The sequence below is a fragment of the Coprinopsis cinerea genome (assembly GCF_000182895.1).
Source record: "Coprinopsis cinerea okayama7#130 chromosome 12 map unlocalized cont3.12, whole genome shotgun sequence".
Lineage (NCBI taxonomy): Eukaryota > Fungi > Basidiomycota > Agaricomycetes > Agaricales > Psathyrellaceae > Coprinopsis > Coprinopsis cinerea.
The window spans coordinates 827,955-848,774 of record NW_003307533.1 but is presented as its reverse complement, the minus strand read 5'-3'; the positions used below and the strand labels follow the sequence as shown (position 1 = coordinate 848,774).

The 20,820-nt window shown below is 51.1% G+C and overlaps 9 protein-coding genes across 9 annotated transcripts; 6 read left to right on the top strand and 3 right to left on the bottom strand.

Moving 5' to 3' along the window:
• Positions 1–721: 721 nt before the first annotated feature.
• On the bottom strand, positions 722–2,068 carry CC1G_09818 (hypothetical protein; the record flags this gene model as incomplete). Its single annotated transcript, XM_001834839.2, has 7 exons — positions 722–794; positions 848–966; positions 1,020–1,178; positions 1,233–1,349; positions 1,401–1,490; positions 1,545–1,658; positions 1,718–2,068. 7 exons carry the CDS (start codon positions 2,066–2,068, stop codon positions 722–724), a joined length of 1,023 nt encoding a protein of 340 aa, XP_001834891.2.
• A 246-nt stretch (positions 2,069–2,314) lies between these two features.
• On the top strand, positions 2,315–7,306 carry CC1G_09817 (hypothetical protein; the record flags this gene model as incomplete). The annotated part of the gene is made up of 13 exons (XM_001834838.2): positions 2,315–2,345; positions 2,401–2,943; positions 3,001–3,098; positions 3,161–3,394; positions 3,445–3,726; positions 4,547–4,656; positions 4,713–4,920; positions 4,973–5,315; positions 5,376–5,794; positions 5,862–6,258; positions 6,322–6,515; positions 6,577–6,768; positions 6,833–7,306. The coding sequence occupies 13 exons, from the start codon at positions 2,315–2,317 to the stop codon at positions 7,304–7,306; spliced, it is 3,525 nt and encodes a 1,174-aa protein (XP_001834890.2).
• A 340-nt stretch (positions 7,307–7,646) lies between these two features.
• CC1G_09816 (other/AgaK1 protein kinase) lies at positions 7,647–9,064 on the top strand (the record flags this gene model as incomplete). Its single annotated transcript, XM_001834837.2, has 5 exons — positions 7,647–7,982; positions 8,040–8,305; positions 8,359–8,434; positions 8,489–8,800; positions 8,858–9,064. 5 exons carry the CDS (start codon positions 7,647–7,649, stop codon positions 9,062–9,064), a joined length of 1,197 nt encoding a protein of 398 aa, XP_001834889.2.
• A 513-nt stretch (positions 9,065–9,577) lies between these two features.
• Positions 9,578–10,930, top strand: CC1G_09815 (other/AgaK1 protein kinase; the record flags this gene model as incomplete). The annotated part of the gene is made up of 5 exons (XM_001834836.2): positions 9,578–9,843; positions 9,907–9,959; positions 10,025–10,154; positions 10,264–10,575; positions 10,643–10,930. Exons 1-5 carry the CDS (start codon positions 9,826–9,828, stop codon positions 10,928–10,930), a joined length of 801 nt encoding a protein of 266 aa, XP_001834888.2. The 5' UTR covers positions 9,578–9,825.
• Positions 10,931–11,540: 610 nt separating this feature from the next.
• On the top strand, positions 11,541–13,032 carry CC1G_09814 (elongation factor-2 kinase; the record flags this gene model as incomplete). Its single annotated transcript, XM_001834835.1, has 6 exons — positions 11,541–11,653; positions 11,711–12,141; positions 12,195–12,247; positions 12,303–12,692; positions 12,746–12,865; positions 12,919–13,032. 6 exons carry the CDS (start codon positions 11,541–11,543, stop codon positions 13,030–13,032), a joined length of 1,221 nt encoding a protein of 406 aa, XP_001834887.1.
• Positions 13,033–13,040: 8 nt separating this feature from the next.
• On the bottom strand, positions 13,041–14,335 carry CC1G_09813 (hypothetical protein; the record flags this gene model as incomplete). The annotated part of the gene is made up of 5 exons (XM_001834834.2): positions 13,041–13,118; positions 13,170–13,346; positions 13,394–13,804; positions 13,857–14,165; positions 14,216–14,335. The coding sequence occupies 5 exons, from the start codon at positions 14,333–14,335 to the stop codon at positions 13,074–13,076; spliced, it is 1,062 nt and encodes a 353-aa protein (XP_001834886.1). The 3' UTR covers positions 13,041–13,073.
• A 194-nt stretch (positions 14,336–14,529) lies between these two features.
• Positions 14,530–16,152, top strand: CC1G_09812 (hypothetical protein; the record flags this gene model as incomplete). The annotated part of the gene is made up of 4 exons (XM_001834833.1): positions 14,530–14,824; positions 14,880–15,061; positions 15,112–15,331; positions 15,533–16,152. 4 exons carry the CDS (start codon positions 14,530–14,532, stop codon positions 16,150–16,152), a joined length of 1,317 nt encoding a protein of 438 aa, XP_001834885.1.
• An 844-nt stretch (positions 16,153–16,996) lies between these two features.
• On the top strand, positions 16,997–18,199 carry CC1G_09811 (hypothetical protein; the record flags this gene model as incomplete). Its single annotated transcript, XM_001834832.2, has 6 exons — positions 16,997–17,059; positions 17,117–17,258; positions 17,317–17,468; positions 17,527–17,605; positions 17,657–17,977; positions 18,045–18,199. 6 exons carry the CDS (start codon positions 16,997–16,999, stop codon positions 18,197–18,199), a joined length of 912 nt encoding a protein of 303 aa, XP_001834884.2.
• A 609-nt stretch (positions 18,200–18,808) lies between these two features.
• Positions 18,809–20,308, bottom strand: CC1G_09810 (other/AgaK1 protein kinase; the record flags this gene model as incomplete). Its single annotated transcript, XM_001834831.2, has 6 exons — positions 18,809–18,870; positions 18,926–19,094; positions 19,160–19,601; positions 19,654–19,803; positions 19,851–19,915; positions 19,973–20,308. 6 exons carry the CDS (start codon positions 20,306–20,308, stop codon positions 18,809–18,811), a joined length of 1,224 nt encoding a protein of 407 aa, XP_001834883.2.
• Positions 20,309–20,820: the final 512 nt, after the last annotated feature.

Here is a 20,820-nt window from a genome sequence, read left to right as displayed (position 1 = left end):
TCATAAAGAAGTATAAGAGGTCACATGCAGAGTCTGGGCGCCTAGAGGGCGGTTACGAGGTTTCTCCGCGCGGTCCGCACCGGCCCTCAGTTGCGGGCCGTGTCGGTCCGCTGGTACTTGCGGGCTGCGGACTTGCGGATGCGGACATCCATAGAGCGGACACATGCGGGGAGTCCGCATGTGCAGGAGTGGGATGGACGGTGCGGAGATGTGGGAGATGCGGGATGCGGAGAGATGATGGCGAGTGCGGGGATCATGCGGGATCATGTGAGACTGTGCGGGGGGTGTGGGTCAAGGCTGGTGGGTTGTGGGTAGATGTGGGGTTGGAATTGTTTGAGACCCTAACAGTCCCCGCCGGGCTAAAGCTTACGCTCTAAGTGTCTTAATTTTGATAGGGAAATTTTCGACATCAAATGATCATTTATTTAATGCCTGAGGTCAATCAAAGGTTCTGGCCTGAGGTCGGGGTAGCCTTGTACTCGAGGCCACGTCGAGCTGCTGCTGGAGCTGAAACTGGCCTCGCTCTCCATCTCCGTCTGCCTTGGTTCAGTGCCTTGAATTATTCCCTTATTTATCTTATTTACGTTCTCAGAAGCTCGGAATGACATATCACAACAAACAATCAATGCATTAAGCACCATTGGCGTGGGCGCGTGATTAATACAGATGTAAATACGAGATGCGAGAGCAGGCGTGAACGACGATAAATGGTCAGTGATAATTAATCATCGAGGTCCGTAAGGTCCACCTTCCCGAAGTGTTCGTAATCCTGCTCAAGGATGGCAACGAAAACTCTGAAAGAACCAAAAATCAGATCGAGAAAATAGCACATCCGTGAAGGACTCACTTTGATAATCCCTGCCCTTCCCCGTGCTCCTCTCGCAGGCTCTTCAATTCACTGTCAACGTAACGCCACCAGTCTTGCAGAGCCTTCGGGCTTTTCGATGCCATGACAGCAGAGTGACGCTATTTCGCTGTCAGCGATGACCTCGCATGTCAAAGGGACGACGGAAACTCACCAAGAACGCCATTCGGACGCAATGATCAATGGTCACAACTGCTCGTGCAGGCTTGCGGATCTTCAGAACTTTCTTCGTAAGGGCCAGAATGTCGAGCGGCTTGTCGCGCATCGTCTTCGCACTATCGTCTTCTGACTTCGTAAAAATAGAGCCAAAGATCTGCAATGTCCATTAAGAATGAGCTGGGTGTTGAAGAAGTTAAAGGGCACATACCGCAGCCTTGATGGAACATCGTTGATTGGAAAGCTGCTCGTGGATGCGAGTGAGTGCAGCGTTGAGATATGCGGAATTGTTCTTGACGTCGTCCGAGAGTTCGCTCACGAACTGAGCCTGATGTGGACAGACGTCAGACCAATGCTTATTTGAGGAGCAAGAACTCACCTTCACGCCGTCGGGAACCTGTGGCGAAGCAACGTAGGCCGCAGCCGATGGATCAATCAATGCCTTGAAGCAAAGGTTATCGAGTGAAGTCTGGAGATGTGTCAGTTCCGTGTGCCACGAGACCGAGAGCAACGTAAAACGAACCTTTGCAGTGTCGGTGAGCGATATTTTGGCCTCTGCAGGTGCGATGTTCGAGAGCTTTTCCTTGAGGGAAAGGATCTCGGCATAGAGCGCGAGGTGTCGCTCTTGCTCCGAGCGCTGAAATAATTTGTTGGCGGGACACGGACCACGGTGACGGGCACAGGGGCTGAACTCACCTGAGATTGCGCCAGCAGCTTGCTCGAATCTTCTTTCTTCAAGCGCTTCTCTCGCGATAATTGCTTGACGAAGTCGGAATAATCCTCTGCTGGCCGTTTACGGGTGACACTTGCTGACGTTGACACCGAGAAAACTGAAGGGGCAGGACTGGAGCTCCGCTGGGTGAGTGCATCTTCTTCAATGAATGGAGTCGACCGCGATGAAAACTGTGATTGAGCATCATCCTGTGGACCATCCCCTTGCACCCCGTCCTCGTCGAGATTCTGTGGGAGCAGCTCCGGTGAAGACCGTGTCTGCGATTCAGCTCGAGGCTGGCGAGACCGTTCAACAAGTTCTGCAAGGGTCAACATCGTCTGGAATTCGAGCCGAGACCTGAAAGAGAAATACAGAATTGGAGGAACAAACCTGAAGATGTGTGACGTTTCAAAGTCAAGCGTGAAGTGGTGTGTGACCCGGACACTTTGTCGCTTCGCTTCGGACTTTGCCTCCAACTGATCGAGGGATCGCCATTCGGTCTTTGGTCTTCGATCAAGATAAACGCAAAATCAACTCGAGAGGGCTCAGAGTGTGGATTCAGAACATCTTTACACAGCACAATGGGCGGGGATCATATGGATCTGGAGGATGGTAAGCAGTTTTGACTTTAATTTGGCAGATGACTGAGCGAACGTTCAACGTACAGATTTTCGACAGTGTTTGCACGATCCAGAGAAGGTTCAGTGCATCCTTTGCACCCAGTTCTACGGGAAATCTGTGGAGATCAAGAAAAGAGGGAGAAAGATTCACCTTTCATCGCGAAAACATACCGACGCCCTCTCCAAAACTGAGGTGCATGCAAGGAATGAATCTGAAGAAAACCCGTCAGGATCCAGCACACACGTCGAGCACGCACCGCCAATTCCACTTCCACAGCGCTTTCTGACGTCCACGCAAGAGACACTGGAATGTCAAGAGTTCGAAAGCGAGGGCATAGCATCCCTGGTAGAGGACGATGGATTGATTTATTCTGAGGACCATACTCCCCTGTACTTCAATGCTGGACACATTGGTGGAGACGAGGTTGAAAGAAACCTGCGTGCTGGACTGGGGAACCTCGAGTACTTGACGCTCTCAGACAGGTTTGGCTACTTCACATCGCCATATTCCAACACCATCGATGATGAAGAAGACGCACTTGAGGATTCAACGACCATGACCAGGCTTCAGCAAGAATTGAATAGAATGGGTGAGTACAATGAATTTGAATCAATCTGGAGGTAAACACTTACGCGCGTTTGAGCAGAAATGGATGCAGATGATGAGGAATGGAACGATAAGCTGTACGCCGAGTCTCTGGACCCGTCCGACCGCAACAAATGGGGTTCCCATGGTTCCAGAACGGTTCGTGTTTACGCCTATTCAGAGAAAAACAAATTCAGAGACGGATTGGGAACTCTCCACAGATGTTCTACCTGGACCTTATTTGCAATCTACCCCGTCTCCGGCTATCCGACGACCATATACGAGCCATTCTCTGGATTATGCGAGAGTGCGGAACGCCTAATGTCCCATTGTTTTCAGCGCTTCGAAAGCTGCAAGAACAATTGAAGACCGAGCTTGGACTTGAACCCAAGCGACATACGTCGAGTTTGGGCAATGTATTTTACATGAATCACCCCCGAAAACTCCTTTCTCTTGTCAGTTCCTCGTTTCAATAGGCGTGGCCTGTGCTCACCGTTTTATGCAGGATTGGGCAAATCCACTGGTTCGGAAACACATTAATGTGTATCCCGAGGTCTCTGAAACTGTATCAGAGCCATGGCAAGCGGACAAGTGGCTAAACGAGATTGATTTTGAACACCTCTCACCAATGTGGGCGGACTGGAAAAGGTCGCCATACCGTCATTTTTATATCAAAGAAATCGCCCAGCTTGATGATGGTTCATTTGTGGTGCCTCTCATGTGGGTGATGGTGATGGGTGTTGTCCATGCGAGAGCTTGTCGCATTCTTTCCGAGGTTGGGAACGAGGTAAGTGTGTGTGTCGGTTCTAGTGAAGGACATGGGTCACCCATGGCTCACTCAGGTCTGACCCTCACCCATACCCACCAAAACCCATACCCATGAGTGTGGGTGTGGGTTTCCGTGGGTTTATGTGGGTGTGGGTGTGGGTCTGAAACCCATGGGTTTTGGAAGCATGGGTAGAGTGGAATTGTGAGTGATTGGAGTACAAATAGATATTGGACATAAATATTTAACTTAATAGAGTAGATAGCATTAATACAAGAGCAATTGAGGTCAAAATAGTTGCATACAGAAGCATTTTTCCCATTGGCACTTGAGACTCCAGTAACCCGTGGGTCAGGTGGGTTAGGTGTGGGTGCCGCAGAAGTGACCCACACCCACACCCACCTGACCCATACCCACCAACCCACAGGGTCAGCCCAACCCATGTCCTTCACTAGTCGGTTCAATGCGGGGTGACCAGTGGAGAGCGGCGAGTTAACAGTTTGAACCAGACGTCAACGTTTCAACGTTTCAACGTTCAACAGCAACGTCAATCAGGATCAAAAAGATTGGTGATGGGGATCCTCGATCAGGGCTCGAGCAGATTCCAGCCTCTCGATTTAGGTTCACGTTCAAGGAATTACGAAGTGCAGGATATCACTTCGAATTTGAGGACACTGCAAAGCCAGACCTGGTACGCAAAGACTTAGGAACCTCACCCCATCCAACACGAGCCATCGCCAATGGCCGACCAGCTTTCGTACTTCGAATTTTCCCCTGGTGCGACGATGTTTCAGGCAACAGATCAAAGCAATACAATCCCCACATTAACCTCTACACCAAGAACGCCAACCTACCTCATCTGCACCACAATCAGGAGTATTTTGTTCGCTTTGTGACGACTTCCCAGCACGCTTCTGCATTGGAGCAGTTTGATGCACTCAAAAGCGATTTGTGAGTTGTATCTTATCCTTCCAGGTCGCAGGGTTGTTGATATCTGATGCTAAAAGTGGTGTCTGGACGAACGCATATGATTGCGAACTTGCGCAGGAGATTGTCTTTCAAGTGCAGCCACATTGCTTACCTGCGGACAACCCCCAGCAAGCCGAGTCGTGCTCATGTGGTGGACTCGGTTCGAATCACAATTGTCGATACGATACGACCGGAGGAACGAAAAGCGCCAAAGAGTCCAATGAAGGGTATCATTCCCTTTTCCAGGTGAGGCTGATCCTCGAGTCCAAGTGCTTTCATTCACCGATCACCAACATAGCCCGGAACACCGCGAACACCAGAGAATACCCGGAACGAAATTGAGAGACAGATCAAAACGGCGTGCTCTGGTGTCGATCCCAGAGATTTACAGACAGAGACTGGAGTAAAGGATAAGATCGCCCAGTTTTGGATCAGTCAAGTATTACCAATGGCTAAGGAACGTTTCAAACAGCGAGCAACGGATCCAGCAACAAAAGATGAACGCCTGAAAGCTGCTAAGCTTACCCCAGAGCAAAGAACCGCCCTCAAGGACGAGATCCGTGAAGAAATACAAACCGAGATGTTCTCTTGGCTAGTCACACAGCCACCTGAGCGCTACGAATTGCTTCCCAAAGACTCTGGTAATGTGGATTTCGTTTATTTCTCGTGAAAAACATGCTGAAGTTCTTGCTGCATGCCAGAGCTCAGAGGTCAGCTCCGCCCTGGGGATCACTTCAATCCGTTCCTATCGGTTGACGGGCTCGATCCTCATCGAGACAGTCCATGCGAAACCCTCCATACCTATCTTCTTGGCCAGAAGAAGTATGTCTGGCACGCAACGAGCAAAGGGTGGGACAAGAAGAAAGAGGATGTCTTTGCAACTCGCCTCCGAGGGGTATCCATCGACGGTCTCTCCATCGATTCCATCCGGGCCCAATATTTCGTTCGCTACAAAAATTCGTTGATAGGAAAGCATTTCAAATCTCTCCAGCAGGTCGCAATCTTCTGTTTGAACTCGGATTCACTCTGCTCCCCCGATCTCTTCAACCTTTGGAAGGCTTCTGGTGAATTGGGTGCTCTTCTGTGGTTTTCGGAGATCAGAAATATGGATGAATATGTCGTAAGTTTCCTCCCTTCGGCTTGACTCATTCTCACCGAAATCCAACTGATTCTATCATCTTCACAAGGAGAACCTTTCAGTTGCGATTGCCAACGTTCTGGACCTTTGGGCTGTCCTCGATCCAGAGCGCATAATAACAAAATTCAAGTTACACGCGCTTACACACCTGCCCGATGATGTCCGGCGCTTTGGACCTCCCGCCCTGTTCGCAACCGAGGTTTTCGAATGCTGGAATGCAATCTTCCGCTTCTGCAGCATCCTTTCAAATCACCAATCGCCTTCGCACGACATTGCGAATACTCTCATTGGAATGGAGCGCTTCAAACATCAAGTAAGTGGCGGGTGGTGGAAAGACAGTAAAGGACAATGGGTGCAGGCTGGCCCCAGTGTGAAGGGGATACTGGCCAGAGACCCGGAGCTGCAGCGACGTTTGGGTTGGTCAGAAGGGATCGGACTCGTCCCAGGTGCGTCAGAGCAATGTTATGAGATCCTAGACGCCTTGTTCATATCCCTGTGCATGACTGCAGGCACTGTTCGTGTACAAGCTGCACGGAAGCGAGTGGCATTGTCGTTCAGCGAGATCCTGAGCCCTTGGAATCAGTTAGTCGAGCCTGAGGGAGGCCCAGGGCCCCGCCGATGGTGGAGAGGTGTATTCCTCGTTTCTCGATCTGGAGACATTTGTAAGGAGGACTCGTGGGTCTTTTATTATGCTCACTCAACCGTACGTACATTCTCTTTCGAAAGCCTGATCCACAGAGCTGACAACGTTGATCCTTCAACAGGAGACTGTTCAAGCGGGTCGCATCCGTCGCATAATTGCACCTGAAGGATCAGATTACTGTGGAGAGAATAGAAAAGCGCTGGTTCTGATCGAGAGGTATTCTATTGCATCCAATAGGGATGCACGCTTTGGAATGCCTATATTGGTCAAACCAAATGATATCTCTGAGTCGACGAGGCTGCTACCCACCAGTGTACGTGCTCACTCGTTTGTTAAGATCACACTCCGACATTACGTTGAATCGGATCTGTTTTCAGGACATTCTTTTCATTTTCAATGCTCAACATGACTGTGCTCATGCACAATGCGAAACTACACGAGTTCCCATCCTACAGGAACGAGAAGAAACCACCCAGTTTTACGAGAAGATTTCGCATCGAGGGGACGAACAATTCTTGATCAACACGCACGCGCTTCATAACGCTGTCCTCCTTCGCGAAGCTATCCCGCGAAGTTTAACTCAACCTCTTTTGGTATTCCAGGATCGAAAGGCAAAGCACGACGAATTTGCGGCGACGCTACAAATCACGGGCCCTGCCAAACGTGCGGATACTGCTGCTAAAAGAAAGGAAACCACTGCTCGAAAATCTGCGGCCAAAGCACTCAGGGAGCAAGCTAAGAAGACGGTGGCAGACAAGCGCTCACCCGTGGTTGACGAGCCCTTGGAGGAGCGTTCAGGCCCGGGAGATGAGGGCCCAGAGGGGGAAGGTATGGATGTAGATAAGGAATGAAGATATTTCCCCAGCTCTCGAGGTTAATCTAAGGTCACAGTCTAATCTGAGTCGCGTATCAAATGCAGTGTCAAATTGAGACTGTGGACTCGATGAGCCGAGTTTGACCTGAACCATCAGTCTGAGTATCGGCTGCCGAGCAACAGGTCAACACAGGACCCGATCAAGTTGGCGGTGTAGTGCTCTTCAGGCCAAGAATTGGCGTATATAGGCGCGTACCCACACGGCCAAACAAGCAACACGCTGCCCGGCACGATGATGGCAACTTGGTCTTTTCCCTTATGTTCTCGTCACTCCACATATCTCAAGTCTCTCCAAAAACGTATCACGCTCACGTATCATGAGGCTGGTGCATTGTGGAAGCGTATGGGAAACTCTCCGGTGGACCCTGCATGCTTGGTGGCATGCCTATTCTGTCCCAACGGATCGGGCGACGTGGACCTCAACGCAGGATACGACCATACCCTACGAAGAAGAAATCAAGATAACTGCGAAGCGCTGGGCTCTGTTGACGCCATTCTTTGCATCCCGAGGTTACCACCTCTATGAACCGAGCAAGCTACCTCAGACCATGCCTCCGTCCTCGCTCAAGCCTCCGGCTGACGTCGATGAAAGCTACCCCTACGCACGACGTCGTGTGAGGGACGAACAAGGTCTCGCGTTCCTTGATATTCAGGTGCGCTAGGAAGTACTCCATCTACAAAATTCTCTCAACCTGGCTCTTGATTTGTAGAGTTGTAGGGTGTGGGCCGCGCGCGACAATGCCGGAAGAGAGGTGATCATCAAGTCTGTCCCTATGAATTGGATACGATGTCAACTTTCTGATTTCAATCCGCCTGTGACTTTCAGGATGGTCTCCTTTGGGGAGAAAGAATCAGACGAGCTGAAGATATACAGGAGGTTGAATACACCTGGAGCTAGGGCAGATCCTCGCAACAGGACCCTACCTGTCATTGACTATATCACTTACGACGGATTGGTCTTCGTTGTCACGCCTCGGTTGGTGCTTGATTATGCCAGCTCTCTGATGTACTCATACCTTCCATCGCCAGCTGGGGGGAGCCAGTCGTGGGACTGAGTTTCTCCACGGTAGAGCAGCTTCTTCTCATGACCGATCAATTGCTGGAGGTATGTACCCGCCCTACTACCGGTCCGTAGCCAGGTCATTAATCAAAGGTATAGGGCATGGTCTTTCTGCACCAACAGAGAATAGCTCACCGCGATGTTGACACACGGAACATGGTGATGAACGCATTATTTGAGGTTTGCGAGGGACACGACTGCGATGAAATCCGTGACCCCTCTGCTGTACGTTACGCTTACATTGACTTTGAAGCCTCGGCAATCTTCTCCATGGATACAGACATCGACAAGGTTGTAATGAAGCGCGAGAGGAGGTTTAGGACAGTACATGCTGGCTTGGAAGGCCCCGAGTCGAATCCTTTTGCAGACGACATTTACGTTCTGATACATGTCTTACAGCGATGGGTCCGGGTGCGTCATTTCTGAGCAACCACAATGGAGGATGCTCACAAAATGACTTTCCGTCAGGTTGTGGAAAATGTCGTCCCCGAGATGGGAGTGTTCTTCGACGAGATCCTCTCGAATTACTCGAGCGATCTCTCTGCTATCGCTGTTCTGAGCAAATTTCGCCAGATCCGGGCAGAACTCACGGCAGAGCAGTTGAAGAGCCCCACCCCCGGTCGCCTTTGGCACGAGGGTACCACCTCTACATTTTCTTGCTTCAATCAGCGCTGACCTTCTGGCTTTGCTTTTAGGAAAGGTGAAGAGACATTCAAGCTCCTGGGGATTTAAAGCAAACAAGTCTGCACCATAGTCTCGAACAGTTGGAATTTCACAGATCTAGACAGGAGCGTCGAGCACCGATTCCACATGGGATGGCTGTAAAGCTAGCTACCGCCAGAATGATTGAAGTACAAATTGTCACGGACATGTCAGAAATATTTGGTTCTACTTTGACTATGGCGTCCTCGGGGATGGCTGGGGAACTACCTCCAACAGCCGCTCAAGTATAGATCGTGAACAAACCAGTTATGTGCTACATAGCTAACCAGTACGGTCGCGCACCTACATGCCCAAATAAAACAAAGCAACACGTTGCTTCTGCCCATTCCAGCACACCCCTGCCGCGGCTTCTCAATTCTTTCACCTCACCTCAGCTCTCACACTCGTCTATGATGATCCTGGTACGATGTGGGAGTATATGGGAAACTCTCCGATGGACACTACATGCTTGGCGGCATGGCTATCATGTCGCAACAGATCTGGCGACGTGGACCTCGACCCGGGATACGATCATACCTTACGGGGAGGAACTTAAGATTACTGTGAAGCGCTGGTCATCACTGGCACCATTCTTTGCATCTTGGGGCTACCATCTCTATGAACCGGACATTGGGCCCCGGATCATACCACCATCCTCATCCGTACCACCCAGTGACATTCAAGGCGACTGTTATCCTTACCCGCGACGTCGCGTGAGAGACGAAAAAGGCCTCATGTTCGACCAGATTCAGGTGTGCTTGGCACAGCTCTTCCTTTCACCAGTTGTTCTCAATCCGTCTCTTCATTGTCTGCAGGGATGTAGAGTGTGGGCCGCGCGTGACAGAGTCGGAAGAGAAGTGATCATCAAGTCCGTCTTCAACAGGGCATGCCCCGGAGATGGAAGCTGACCCGAATCTTCCTGCCGATTTTCAGGATGGTATCCGTGGGGGAGAAGGAGTCCGATGAACTCAAAATATACAAGAGGCTAAATGCACCTGAGGCTAGGGCTGATCCTCGCAACCGCACTCTACCGGTCATCGACTACATCACATACAATGGCTTGGTATTTGTAGTCACACCCCGGTTGGTCGCAGCTTTTCTCCGTGCCCACTTTCTGGATGTTCTGACATAGCACTCCTATTGCGCCGCCTGACTGATACACGTTAATGTAGGGCATGGTGTTTCTGCACCAGCATAGAATAGCTCATCGTGACGTCGACATTCGGAACATGGTCATGAACGCGTTGTATGAGATTTGCGAGGGACACGATTGCGTAGAAATTCGCGATCCCTCTGTTGTACGTTACGCTTATATCGACTTTGAAGCCTCCGCGATTTTCCCCGTGGATGCGGACATCGGGAAAATTGTAATGGAGCGGGAGAGGAGGTTCAGAACACTGCACGCTGGGCTGGAATCACCTGAGTCGAATCCCTTTGCAGACGATATCTACGTTCTAATTTACGTCCTGCAGCGTTGGGTCCGGGTGCGTCATCTCATAACGTCTATGACCACCCGAAATGGGAGAAGCTCACAAATAATCTCCACATCAGGTCGTTGAGAATGTCGTTCCTGAGATTGGAGTGTTTTTCGACGAGATCCTCTCGAGTTACTCCAGCGATCTGTCAGCCATCGAGGTTCTGAGCAAATTTCGTCGCATCCAGGCAGGACTTACACCAGAGCAGTTGAGGAGTCCCACCCCCGGCAGACTTTGGCACCAAGGTACTATCTCCGTCTCCTCTTACAATGGTTACCACCCACATGTCTTCGTTTTTGCAGGAAAGGTGAAAAGGCATATCAACAACTGGGGGCCCGTAGGAAATGAGCCTGCCAGTTCCTGAAGCCATGCAATACAAAGTACCCAACCGGGGATTGCGCATGTAGTTGTTATGCCTTTCTAGAAGTCCACTGATTTCGAAGCTGCAGCGTTCTGGTCAAGAGGGAAATATTGCAGGGGTACCTCTCCATACACAAACAATTGAGATGAATCAAATTTCAGTCAAGAGCACATAAGTCCCGGTCCACTTGGTGCCTCCATAGAACAGGATATCGGCGTCGGGCTCAGTTCGCTGCGGTGCAAGAACCGCCGTGCCCAGAGCAATGAATGTACAGTATTCAATGTCCCTGTAGCATGTGGCCAGAATTAGCTGCAATCTGTAGTACTTGGATGCTGTAAATTTCATTTGGCAAAATAGTTCATTGCTCACATGAAATGTCAGGAAATTGCTCTTGCACAGCTTTCACTCCGTGACCACTGTTCGACGGACCCGTACTGTGGCAACTGCACATTGAAAGAGTCACACAGCATATTCCGCAAGCGATGCAGTTTGGGATGTATAAAGGACTCCCAATTCGACGATAGGTTCCTTCCCAGACCTGAAGCTAACACCTTCGAGCTCGACCTCTCTCCAGTCTCCTTTTCTGTACTCTTCCTCTGCCTCCCTGATCGCCATGGTCACTGTCAACCCCAACTCCAATTCTAATCCCCAGCCAGAGAAACCTCAGGACGAGGGTATGACGGTCGAGCCTGGGCCAAAGGACGCGCCAGCACCAAAGCGCCCATTGTGCGGTCCATCTGATTTACGCTAGGACACGGTGTATTCTAATTGCATCCTACACAGAGATATCGTCTTTCTCCAAGATGCCACAGGAAGTCAAGGCCCATACATCCAATCTGCAGTGAAGGCAATCCACTCCATATGCCAAAAAATCTCTCAATCCCCCGCGCTTGGGGGCGGCGATTCCGGATCTGCTCCCACAGAATCCATCCGCTTTGGTCTGATTGCGTTCCGCGACCATCCACCCCAGGATCGCAGCTATGTCACCAAGAACTTTGGGTTCACGAGCAACGTCGACGAGGTGAAGAAACATCTCAGCGGTCTCATCGCCTCTGGAGGTGGGGATGGGCCCGAGGCGTCCACTGCTGCGCTAGCAGAAGCGTTGAATATGGAATGGAAGGAGAACGCCGTCAAGATCGTAGTGTTGATCACGGATGCACCTCCGCACGGGCTCGGGGAGGTTGGAGATGGGTTTCCCAATGGATCCCCTGACCGTAAGTCAGGTCAAGTCCTCCGTCGAGATGACCTCTAACATCGCCTTGACTAGAGAACGACCCACTCTCCATTGCAAGGCAGATGGCCGAACACGGAATTTCACTGGTACGAGTTTGACTTTATCGCCTTCAAATACCTCGAGCTAACCTTATCGCGATAGTACATCATCGCCTGCGAGCCATCGTTGAGCAAATACAAACACGCTGTGGACTTCTACCGGGCGCTCACCCAAATCACCAGTGGCCGCATGGTCCCACTCGTTCACGCCGAGCAGTTGGGCGACTACATCGTTGGCTCTGCTATCGAAACCCTCGAAACGGAACACCTAATCGGCCAATTCGAAAAGGTTATTCTCGAAGACGTGTACGGACAGGGCAAGTCCGTCGAAGAAGTCATGGAAAGCGTCCAGAACGAGCTGAACAAGAGGAATGTGCAGCTGAACACGTTGAGTGTGGAGGATATCTATAAGCCATCGGAAGTGGCAGAAAAGAACGTCAGCACCTGGGCGCAGGCATTCTCCTTGAGTACCGCAAGGGAGAACGTGCAAGAGGTAAGAATGACAGCTGGGGTCTTTTGATGATCATTGCTGAGGCTTGGGTTCAGGTCAGCGGTTCCAGAGTGCGCGAATCCTACATTCCCGGTCGGGCCGTTCCCGGTCGGTCGGCAGCCCCAGCTCAAAGGCAGCAAGTACAAATGCAACAGCAGCAGGTCGACAAAGGCCAGGTAAGTCTAAGCCTTGCAACTTGGGGAACGAGGTGACTGACGATACTCGCTAGGCCAAACGAATGGTGATGCAAAGCTTGATGAGAAACGCAGAAGTGGGAGCTGGAGGTATCCTCAAACCCAGAGGAGCGTACGCACACAAGGGGCCTACCTCTTTCAACATCTGACGATCGTGGCCCAAAACCGGTTTTATTAATGAAGTATATGCTCAACCTTTCCACCAGTTATCATACGAGGCGCTCGCGTTGACGCCCTGTATACCCAATCAGCACTGGATGTTCATGTTTTCGGGAACAAGACGCACCATTGTAATGTATCCAATCAGACCTTGGCGAATAACACCGCCCAAAAATTCTAGTTTGAAAACAGGGTTATACTTGCCCTCGGGACCGTGACTATCCTCGAAGATGTTCAACGAATCGCGCCAGTTCCTTGTTCGTCCCCGGGTGTGGCGGATCGGGTTCTCGGAATAGGGATGCATCTGCCCGAAGTTAGTTCCGATTCAGGTAGAGAAGCGAGATGGCGTACGTTGTCGATGACGAGGTTGATCTCGTCTTCGAAGAAGAACTGGCCAACGTGGGCCAATCGTCCTGCTTTGAACGTGCCATTCGGAAGCGGGACCCATTCTGGGAAGACTTTGGTATGAATGTGGGTCGCACGACCTGTGTAGTAGCCAGGGAAGATGGTCGTGAATTGGGCTACTCCATTGCGATCTGTGGGCCACGCTCCTCGCAGCCAGGTCTCTTCGAAAACAGTCCGCGGATATGCACTGAGAAGTCCAGCACGTTTCCCGCCAACCTGAGGTTGCTCGTTCACGAGTTCGGGGCGAGGGAAGGGATGTCCTGCGTAGCTTCCAGTCGCATTGGCTTGCCAGATGTCCACAAGGACGTTGGGAAGAGGTTTGCAGGTCTCTACATCGATAACCCCGATGTCAAGGAGCTGCGTGGCTATTGGTGAGGATAAACTAGCTGAATGAGCAACAAGAACATACCAACAACAATCCATCCTGGTATTCGGCGATATTCTGGCGTATCGGATGGCCTTCCGTGTGGTAATACGGACCTTCTGTTACCTCTGGGGCTAGAACACAACTATTGTTCTGGATGTGGGTCTCCCCTATCGGCGAGCACGACATGAGTTCCTGTTCTCCATCTTCTTCGGAAGAACCAATCTGTTTCCTGAGATCTTCGTAGGTGTCAGAGGAGAATAATTGCTGGTAGCCGGGAACGCCCCCAGCAAGAGCTCGCTGGGCGAAAGCACGTTTTCGACCAGCGGTAAACGATTCAATGGCTGGGGCGCACTGTTCGCAATGAGTCGCCATTCAGGTCTCGAAATTCGTTGGTTACATACATGATAAGCTGCGGCTTGCAGAGCCCGTTGAACCTCAATTTCCCTCGTCGTCTTGGGCTCTTTGTGAGCCAGCGACGAACCCGCTGCTGCAAGCAACACGAAGAGATTTGGGAACCACATGGTGGTCAGGATAAGAGTTTGAATAGGCTCTACCCATCCATATCCGCGATTGTCTTATATTCTTGCTGGGCCGGGATCAAACACAAGACCCGACCGAGGGAATATGGATGAATTGTTTAGACGTAAACGGCAACGACGAGCAAAGCTATAGATCATGGCCTTGATCGACGACCACCACCACGACGCGAAAGACCATGGATCCAGATTTGCTTCCGCCCGCGTCGGCACCGGACGCTGCGTACTCTGTCGTCGCTGGCTCGTTTCGTTCGCTGTCGCTGGCGTTGTTGGCGTTCTACCCGTTGAACAAGACCCTTGAACACGTCGCGACCGTTCCAGCGTTTGGGCCACACCAGTATCTTGCAACGACACCAAGAAAGGATTATGTCTATACCACGAGTTGGGCGACACCACCGATTCTGTCTAGTTGGAGGACGACGAGGACGAACGAGAGGGTGGACGGCTTGGAACACGTCAATACCGTTCCAATAAGTGCGGCTGCAGCAGATTCTCCCAAGGCGGGTTTGGTGCTGAACGTCCATTACAGCGGCGACGTCGTCCTATATCAACATACCACCACCATACACGTTCATTTACTCTGCTGGGGGGCCCACCGGCGAAGTGCATGAGTACGACCCGCAAACTGGCGGCTTTGGAAGAAAGGTTCAACAAGTCCTTTTTGTCCCTGAGGATGAGCTGGAGAAAGCAGACAAATCGCGGGTTGCACTGGTACGTCGTCAAAGGTTGTCGAGAACCATCCATCTGACTCAGGTTTGCAGCGATATGGATCCCACGGCGTTGAATTCTCTTCCGAAGGAGACGGATTCATCCCTGTTCTTGGGACGGATTCGATTGAAATGTATCGCAAGGATCCTGAAACTGGAGAACTCATCCACATCTCATCCAACGGGTCACCCCGCGGTACGGGCTTGCATGATGGGCCACGACATGTCAAAGTGCACCCAAACGGGAAGGTCCTGTATTGCGTGGCCGAACATAGTGAGTCTTACCTTTGAGCTTAAGGGGAAGGTAATCTTTGTGTGGTCGCTCAAGAACGTATCATCTTGGCCAAGGGGCCTCAGACTACGTCTCGTCCATTCCTCCCCATGATCCTCCTGCAGCCAGCGCGACTTGACACATTGGGCGCCCTGTTTCTTTGATCGTTGTTTCCGAGGCTCAATGCTCACAGATTCCTCACAGCGAATTTCGTTGACGTTTACCATATCCTCCCTGACAAACTCCAGCCAGTCAGCAGCCATTCGATTCTCCCTCGCCATCTCTCCGAGTCAGACGGTGATGTAAAGTTTGATGACCCTCACACAAAGTCCAAGTACCGAGGAGGCACTCTAATGCTGACACCCTCGACACCGGAGTACCCAGCTCCCATCGCTTTGTTCACTACAACTCGCGGGGCAACGTCCACCGAAAAAGGTTGGCTGTCCATCTTCAAGCTCGACGCCGATGGGCACATAATAGACAACGAGTCCCATGACGAAACAAAGGGACCTCAGTCGCCGCTATCGCAATCTGTTATCCGTTTCGAAACGCCCACGTCTAGTGGGAAGGCCAATGCTCTGGACATTCGGTCGAAAGACAATTCTCCTGGTGTCTGGGTCCTCCTAACGGACGACGACAAACAGGCAGACGAACGAGGGGCTGTGAGGGTGCTGGAATGGGATGGCTGGGGCGATGAGCTTGGGTTACGGATAGTTGCTGAGTGGCCGAGCTCGGTGGACTCTCAGCCAGAGGCCCAACCCGAATCTCGGGCAGAGGACCCACAGCGGTTTACGGGCGCCAGTCACGCGATATGGTTGGATTAGGTGTGTAACGTTAAACCCATACCCACTGTACTTGGCTAACGTGGCTTTAATGTAAAAACACTAGTACCGCCGAAAGTGCCCAGTTTAACGTGATACCCAAGTGATATCTACAGTAGGACCAACGAACAGCGGGCGTGTACCTCTGACTCCAATCATTTTCTGTTCTCCTGACAGACGGGGATGCATTCTGAACCTTACACGGAGCATGACTCAAAGGGTTAGTTCCAGGAACCAAGTCTGCCATCTCTCCGTTCTTCCTCGTTCTTCCAAACTTGCCAATTTATGGATTTAACAAAAGATTTTGGCTGTGAACCCCCGTCATCTCGGTCTGCTTGAATCTAATTCCAAAAGAATCGTCACAAGGCCACTCAAGAGTTGGTACACCGACCCAATACCTTCGAAATCCCTTCTTCATGTCTTCCACGCATCAACAAACGGACCCAAAACTCACCATTCTAGCGCCCACGACTCCACCGACCAGTCCTTGGGTTTACGTTACAGTATCTCTTTCCATTGTTTTCGCAGAATTTCCGCCGCCGATGTGCGGATCTGGAGGACATCTGGAACCCACCCCGCGACGTTCTGCAATAATGAAGGAGTTCTATTCTTCTCTTGTGGGTGACCATGTACGGTGTCCGTGCTATTGGGTCCCAGGAGGAAGTGATTGAAGCGCCACGGTGTGGGTGACTTAGAAGGGATCTTACGTTCTCGTCGGATTTCTGGAATTGGGTGAGGACTTGATAGGCTATTTAATAGTGGGCGTTGGTTGGATGGTGGACCCCAGGGCGTTCTTTGTCCATCCCCCATCGGCCCCGCTCACGAATTTCTTCACGACCGCTACGACATGGAAATGGATCCCTTCCTCCTTCGCACACAAGCCCACATCTTGGGCTCAATATGGATGGACGTGAGCACACCTGATTTGTCGTCTCCCTGCATCACCTTGTAACTAATGCTGTGACAGCTCTTGGTCTACGGATTATACGTGCCTTTCTACCTCGCGGCCACTTACATCTGGGCCGCCAAACCCACGACTGCCCGCATCCCTTCAACAGTGTTCTTCCTCGGAAACACCATTCTCTTCATACTCGGAACGATCCACGTCGGTGAGTCCTCAAGCTCTTTCCTTCGCTTTTGAGCTAGGTGTTAATACGAGAAATTTAGGCATAAATTGCCATCGACTAATCCAAGCATGGGGGTACATGGTTGGTCCCGACAACTTCCCCCTCAACTATATTCAGAACGCTGCGGGCTGGGATAACTGGGCCCATACCGTGCTCATGTGTCTGATGCCCTGGTTCACTGGTGCACTCATCGTGGGTATACCTCCAGCTCTCGAAAGAGAAACCACCGGCTAATACTACAGAAAAATAGACCTACAGAACGTACCTGGTCTGGGACAAGAACATCATTATCGTTCTCTTCCCTATTATTTTCCACCTCTGGAACCTTGGTATGTCACTCGCTCTCACAATCATGGTACAATTACTAAATCTAAACAAAGCATTCGGCGCCGTTCTCCTCCACTGGTTCCGCACCCAATTCACCACCTACGACAAGATTCTCCCATGGATTGACTCGAGCTATCCCCTCGGCTTCTGCCAATTCTTCATCTTGACCTCTCTCATCACCTACAAGTCCATCAAGGACCACAAGGCCAACGTCGCCGCTGGTGTGCCAACGAGCACCGGCTTCACGCTCTTCAACAGGATCTTCTGGGATAGCGCTGCACTGTACACCATTGTGTGGTTCATGATGGTCCCGCTGTACTTCAAGATGAACCAGGGTCAATTCATTCTACAGGCAGCGTTGCAACAGATTGGGGGTAAGTCTAATTTTCGAAAACGGCACATTCTCGACGTGAACTGACGCGACCACTTCTCCGCCAATAGGTATCATCGTTTCCATTCAACACGTTCGTGTCCATTTTGCAGGATCCAAGCAGGTTCTGTCAGACGTGATGGATCGTGCCCCTGTCTGGTTAAACGAGACCGCAGTTGCCGAGAGCAAATCGAGCAGCAACGACAACTTGGAACAGAAGGTGTAAATGGATGGCTGTCGTCCTTCATGGTATTTTCTGTGGTGGTTACTATGCAATTTCTGTATTCAATCTTTGTAGTTTAATATGACTGAGGTATTCGACTTGCGCTGTGCCGGTGGATGCACACGATACTCGGAGGCGCCCGTATCGAACATGTACGACGGTATTTGCCCCAACTTCAACAGCTCCTGTCATTGTCAGAAGCGTGATACTATATCCTAGTACACCCGTTTGCTTTGCATAGCGTGGATCATATCAAGTCCTCTCACCTTTCTTGTACTTGAACGAAAGCAGGCAACTTGTCGTTTTCCATGCCAAGGCCGCAATAGCGAACTTAGAATCCTCGCTCTAGAGGTATAAACAGCACGAGCAGCAACGACAACCCGGAACAGGTGCAACCGGAGGGTTTTCCTTCTTCGCGCTATTTCCTCTGGTGTCCCACACGCAATTCGTGTATTCATTCATGCGTAGCTTGTGGCCGGGAGCATCCGACCTGCGTTGGTGTTTTCGACTCCTGTCCAACTCCTGTGGTTGGCGAATGTACACCAGCCTTGTATAAGCACAAGTCCCCAGGGAAGAGTCATGGCGATTGCTAGACTGCTCAGAAGATATGAATTAAGTACTTGCGGGTGCACTCCCCGCAAAACCCCAGTCGCTGAGATGTCTTTGCACCTTTCCTACATCGCGTGTCAGCGTCGGTCATACCGAAAAAGGTGAAGATATTAATATTACCTTTATGCCAAAACCTGCCAGGGGTGGGACTCTTCAACTGTTCTGGTGTGAGTCCAGCCCGGATGCGGCGAAATTTGCTCAGAATCTCTATGGATGAGAGATCGCTGGAATAATTTGATATTATCTCGTCGAAGAACTTCCCGATTGCTGGAACGGTATTCTCGACAACCTGGTGGGGAAAGTCGTTTGTGAGCACCATCTGTTCCCGGAAATAGCGACTACCAGACGACGCACCCGAACCCAACGTTGCAAGACAACAATCAAAACGTAGATGTCGTCTGCAAAGGGATTCGATTCTCCACTTTCCAGACCAGCGCGTATGGTTGTGAGCCTCTCCTCCCGCTTCATAACAACTTTCCCGATGTCCGTATCCGGAGGCAGAATTACCGAAGCTTCAAAGTCAATGTAAGCGTAACGCACAACGGAAGAGTCACGAATTTCGTCGCAGTCGTGTCCCTCGGCAATCTCGTATAGCGCGTTCATGACCACGTTCCGCGTGTCAACGTCGCGGTGGGCTATTCGTTGGTGGTGCAGAAATGCCATGCCCTTGATCATCGGTAAATTAGCCAGATTACGAAGTAGTAGTGCGGTGGGTGATACCTCCAGCAGCTGATCAGCCATGACAAGGACCTGCTCTACCTTAGAGAAGCTCAACCCCACGACTGGCTCCCCCCAGCTATAAATGAGAGAAATCAGTGCCAGAGAAGCTGGGGTATTGAGACACCAACCGGGGTGTGACAACGAATACCAGCCCATTGTAGATAATGTAGTCGAGGACAGGCAGGGTCCGGTTGCGAGGATCTGCCCTAGCTTCAGGGGTATTCAACCTCTTGTAAATCTTGAGCTCGTCCCACTCTTGCTCCCCCAAGGAGACCAGCCTAAAGGGGGTGAAAGTCAGTTAATTCTGTCATTGTATCCAATAAACAGGGACAGAGACTTGATGACGACCTCTCTTCCGGCATTGTCACGCGCGGCCCACACCCTACAACTCTACGATCCAAGAGTCAGATTTAAATGACCGTGTAAATAGGGCAGCTTCCGGCGCACCTGTATTTCAATGAACTCGAGACCTCTCTCATGCCTCTCTCGGCGTCGTGCATAGGGATAGCAGTCGTCCATGCCCCTCTGTGGTTTGACTGAGGATGGTGGCATGGTCCGGGACCCAATGATCGATTCATAGAGGTGATAGCCACGGGAGGCAAAGAATGGCACCAGTAGTGACCAGCGCTTAGCAGTTATCTTGACCTCCTCTTCATAAGGTATAGTTGTGTCCCTCGTCGAGGTCCACGTAACCCTATCTGTTGGGACATGATAACCATGCCACCAAGCATGCAGCGTCCACCGGAGAGTTTCCCACAGGCTTCCACAGCGTACCAACTTCATGGTACGTCAGCGTGGTGTGTTGTTCGAGAGAGCCTACAGAAGCAGGTCAAGGGGGCAGCTGTCAATGTTCCTAAAGAGCAGCATTGACCCGTGACCCGTCGGTTGAAATTGATCTGTGTTATTTGGTCTTGCGGGTACGCCCTGACCCATGCCTATACACTCACAGCACTAGGATCTATACCTCGTCTCCTGAGAGATCGCGCCGATAAAGGTTAGCATGGTCACCGGTCACCTTTCATAGACTCTTGTACACCAACGCCGTTCATCCAGCCAGCCCTTGTTCGATTGTACAACGTGATGAGGGAAGCCACCCGCAGCCGTACGCCTTTCTCCTCTTAGACACAGGTCCGCCAGGGCTACCTCTCTTCACAGTATGATAAAGGTCAAGAAGTGGAAGTTACCAGGGAGGTGGTGACTGCAAACGGGAAGGTCACCGCTGGAGCCCGGGGAGTTATTCTCCATGAAGCCAATTGGTCCAATGTGAGTGTGCGCTGCCAGTGCTCTTGAATCCG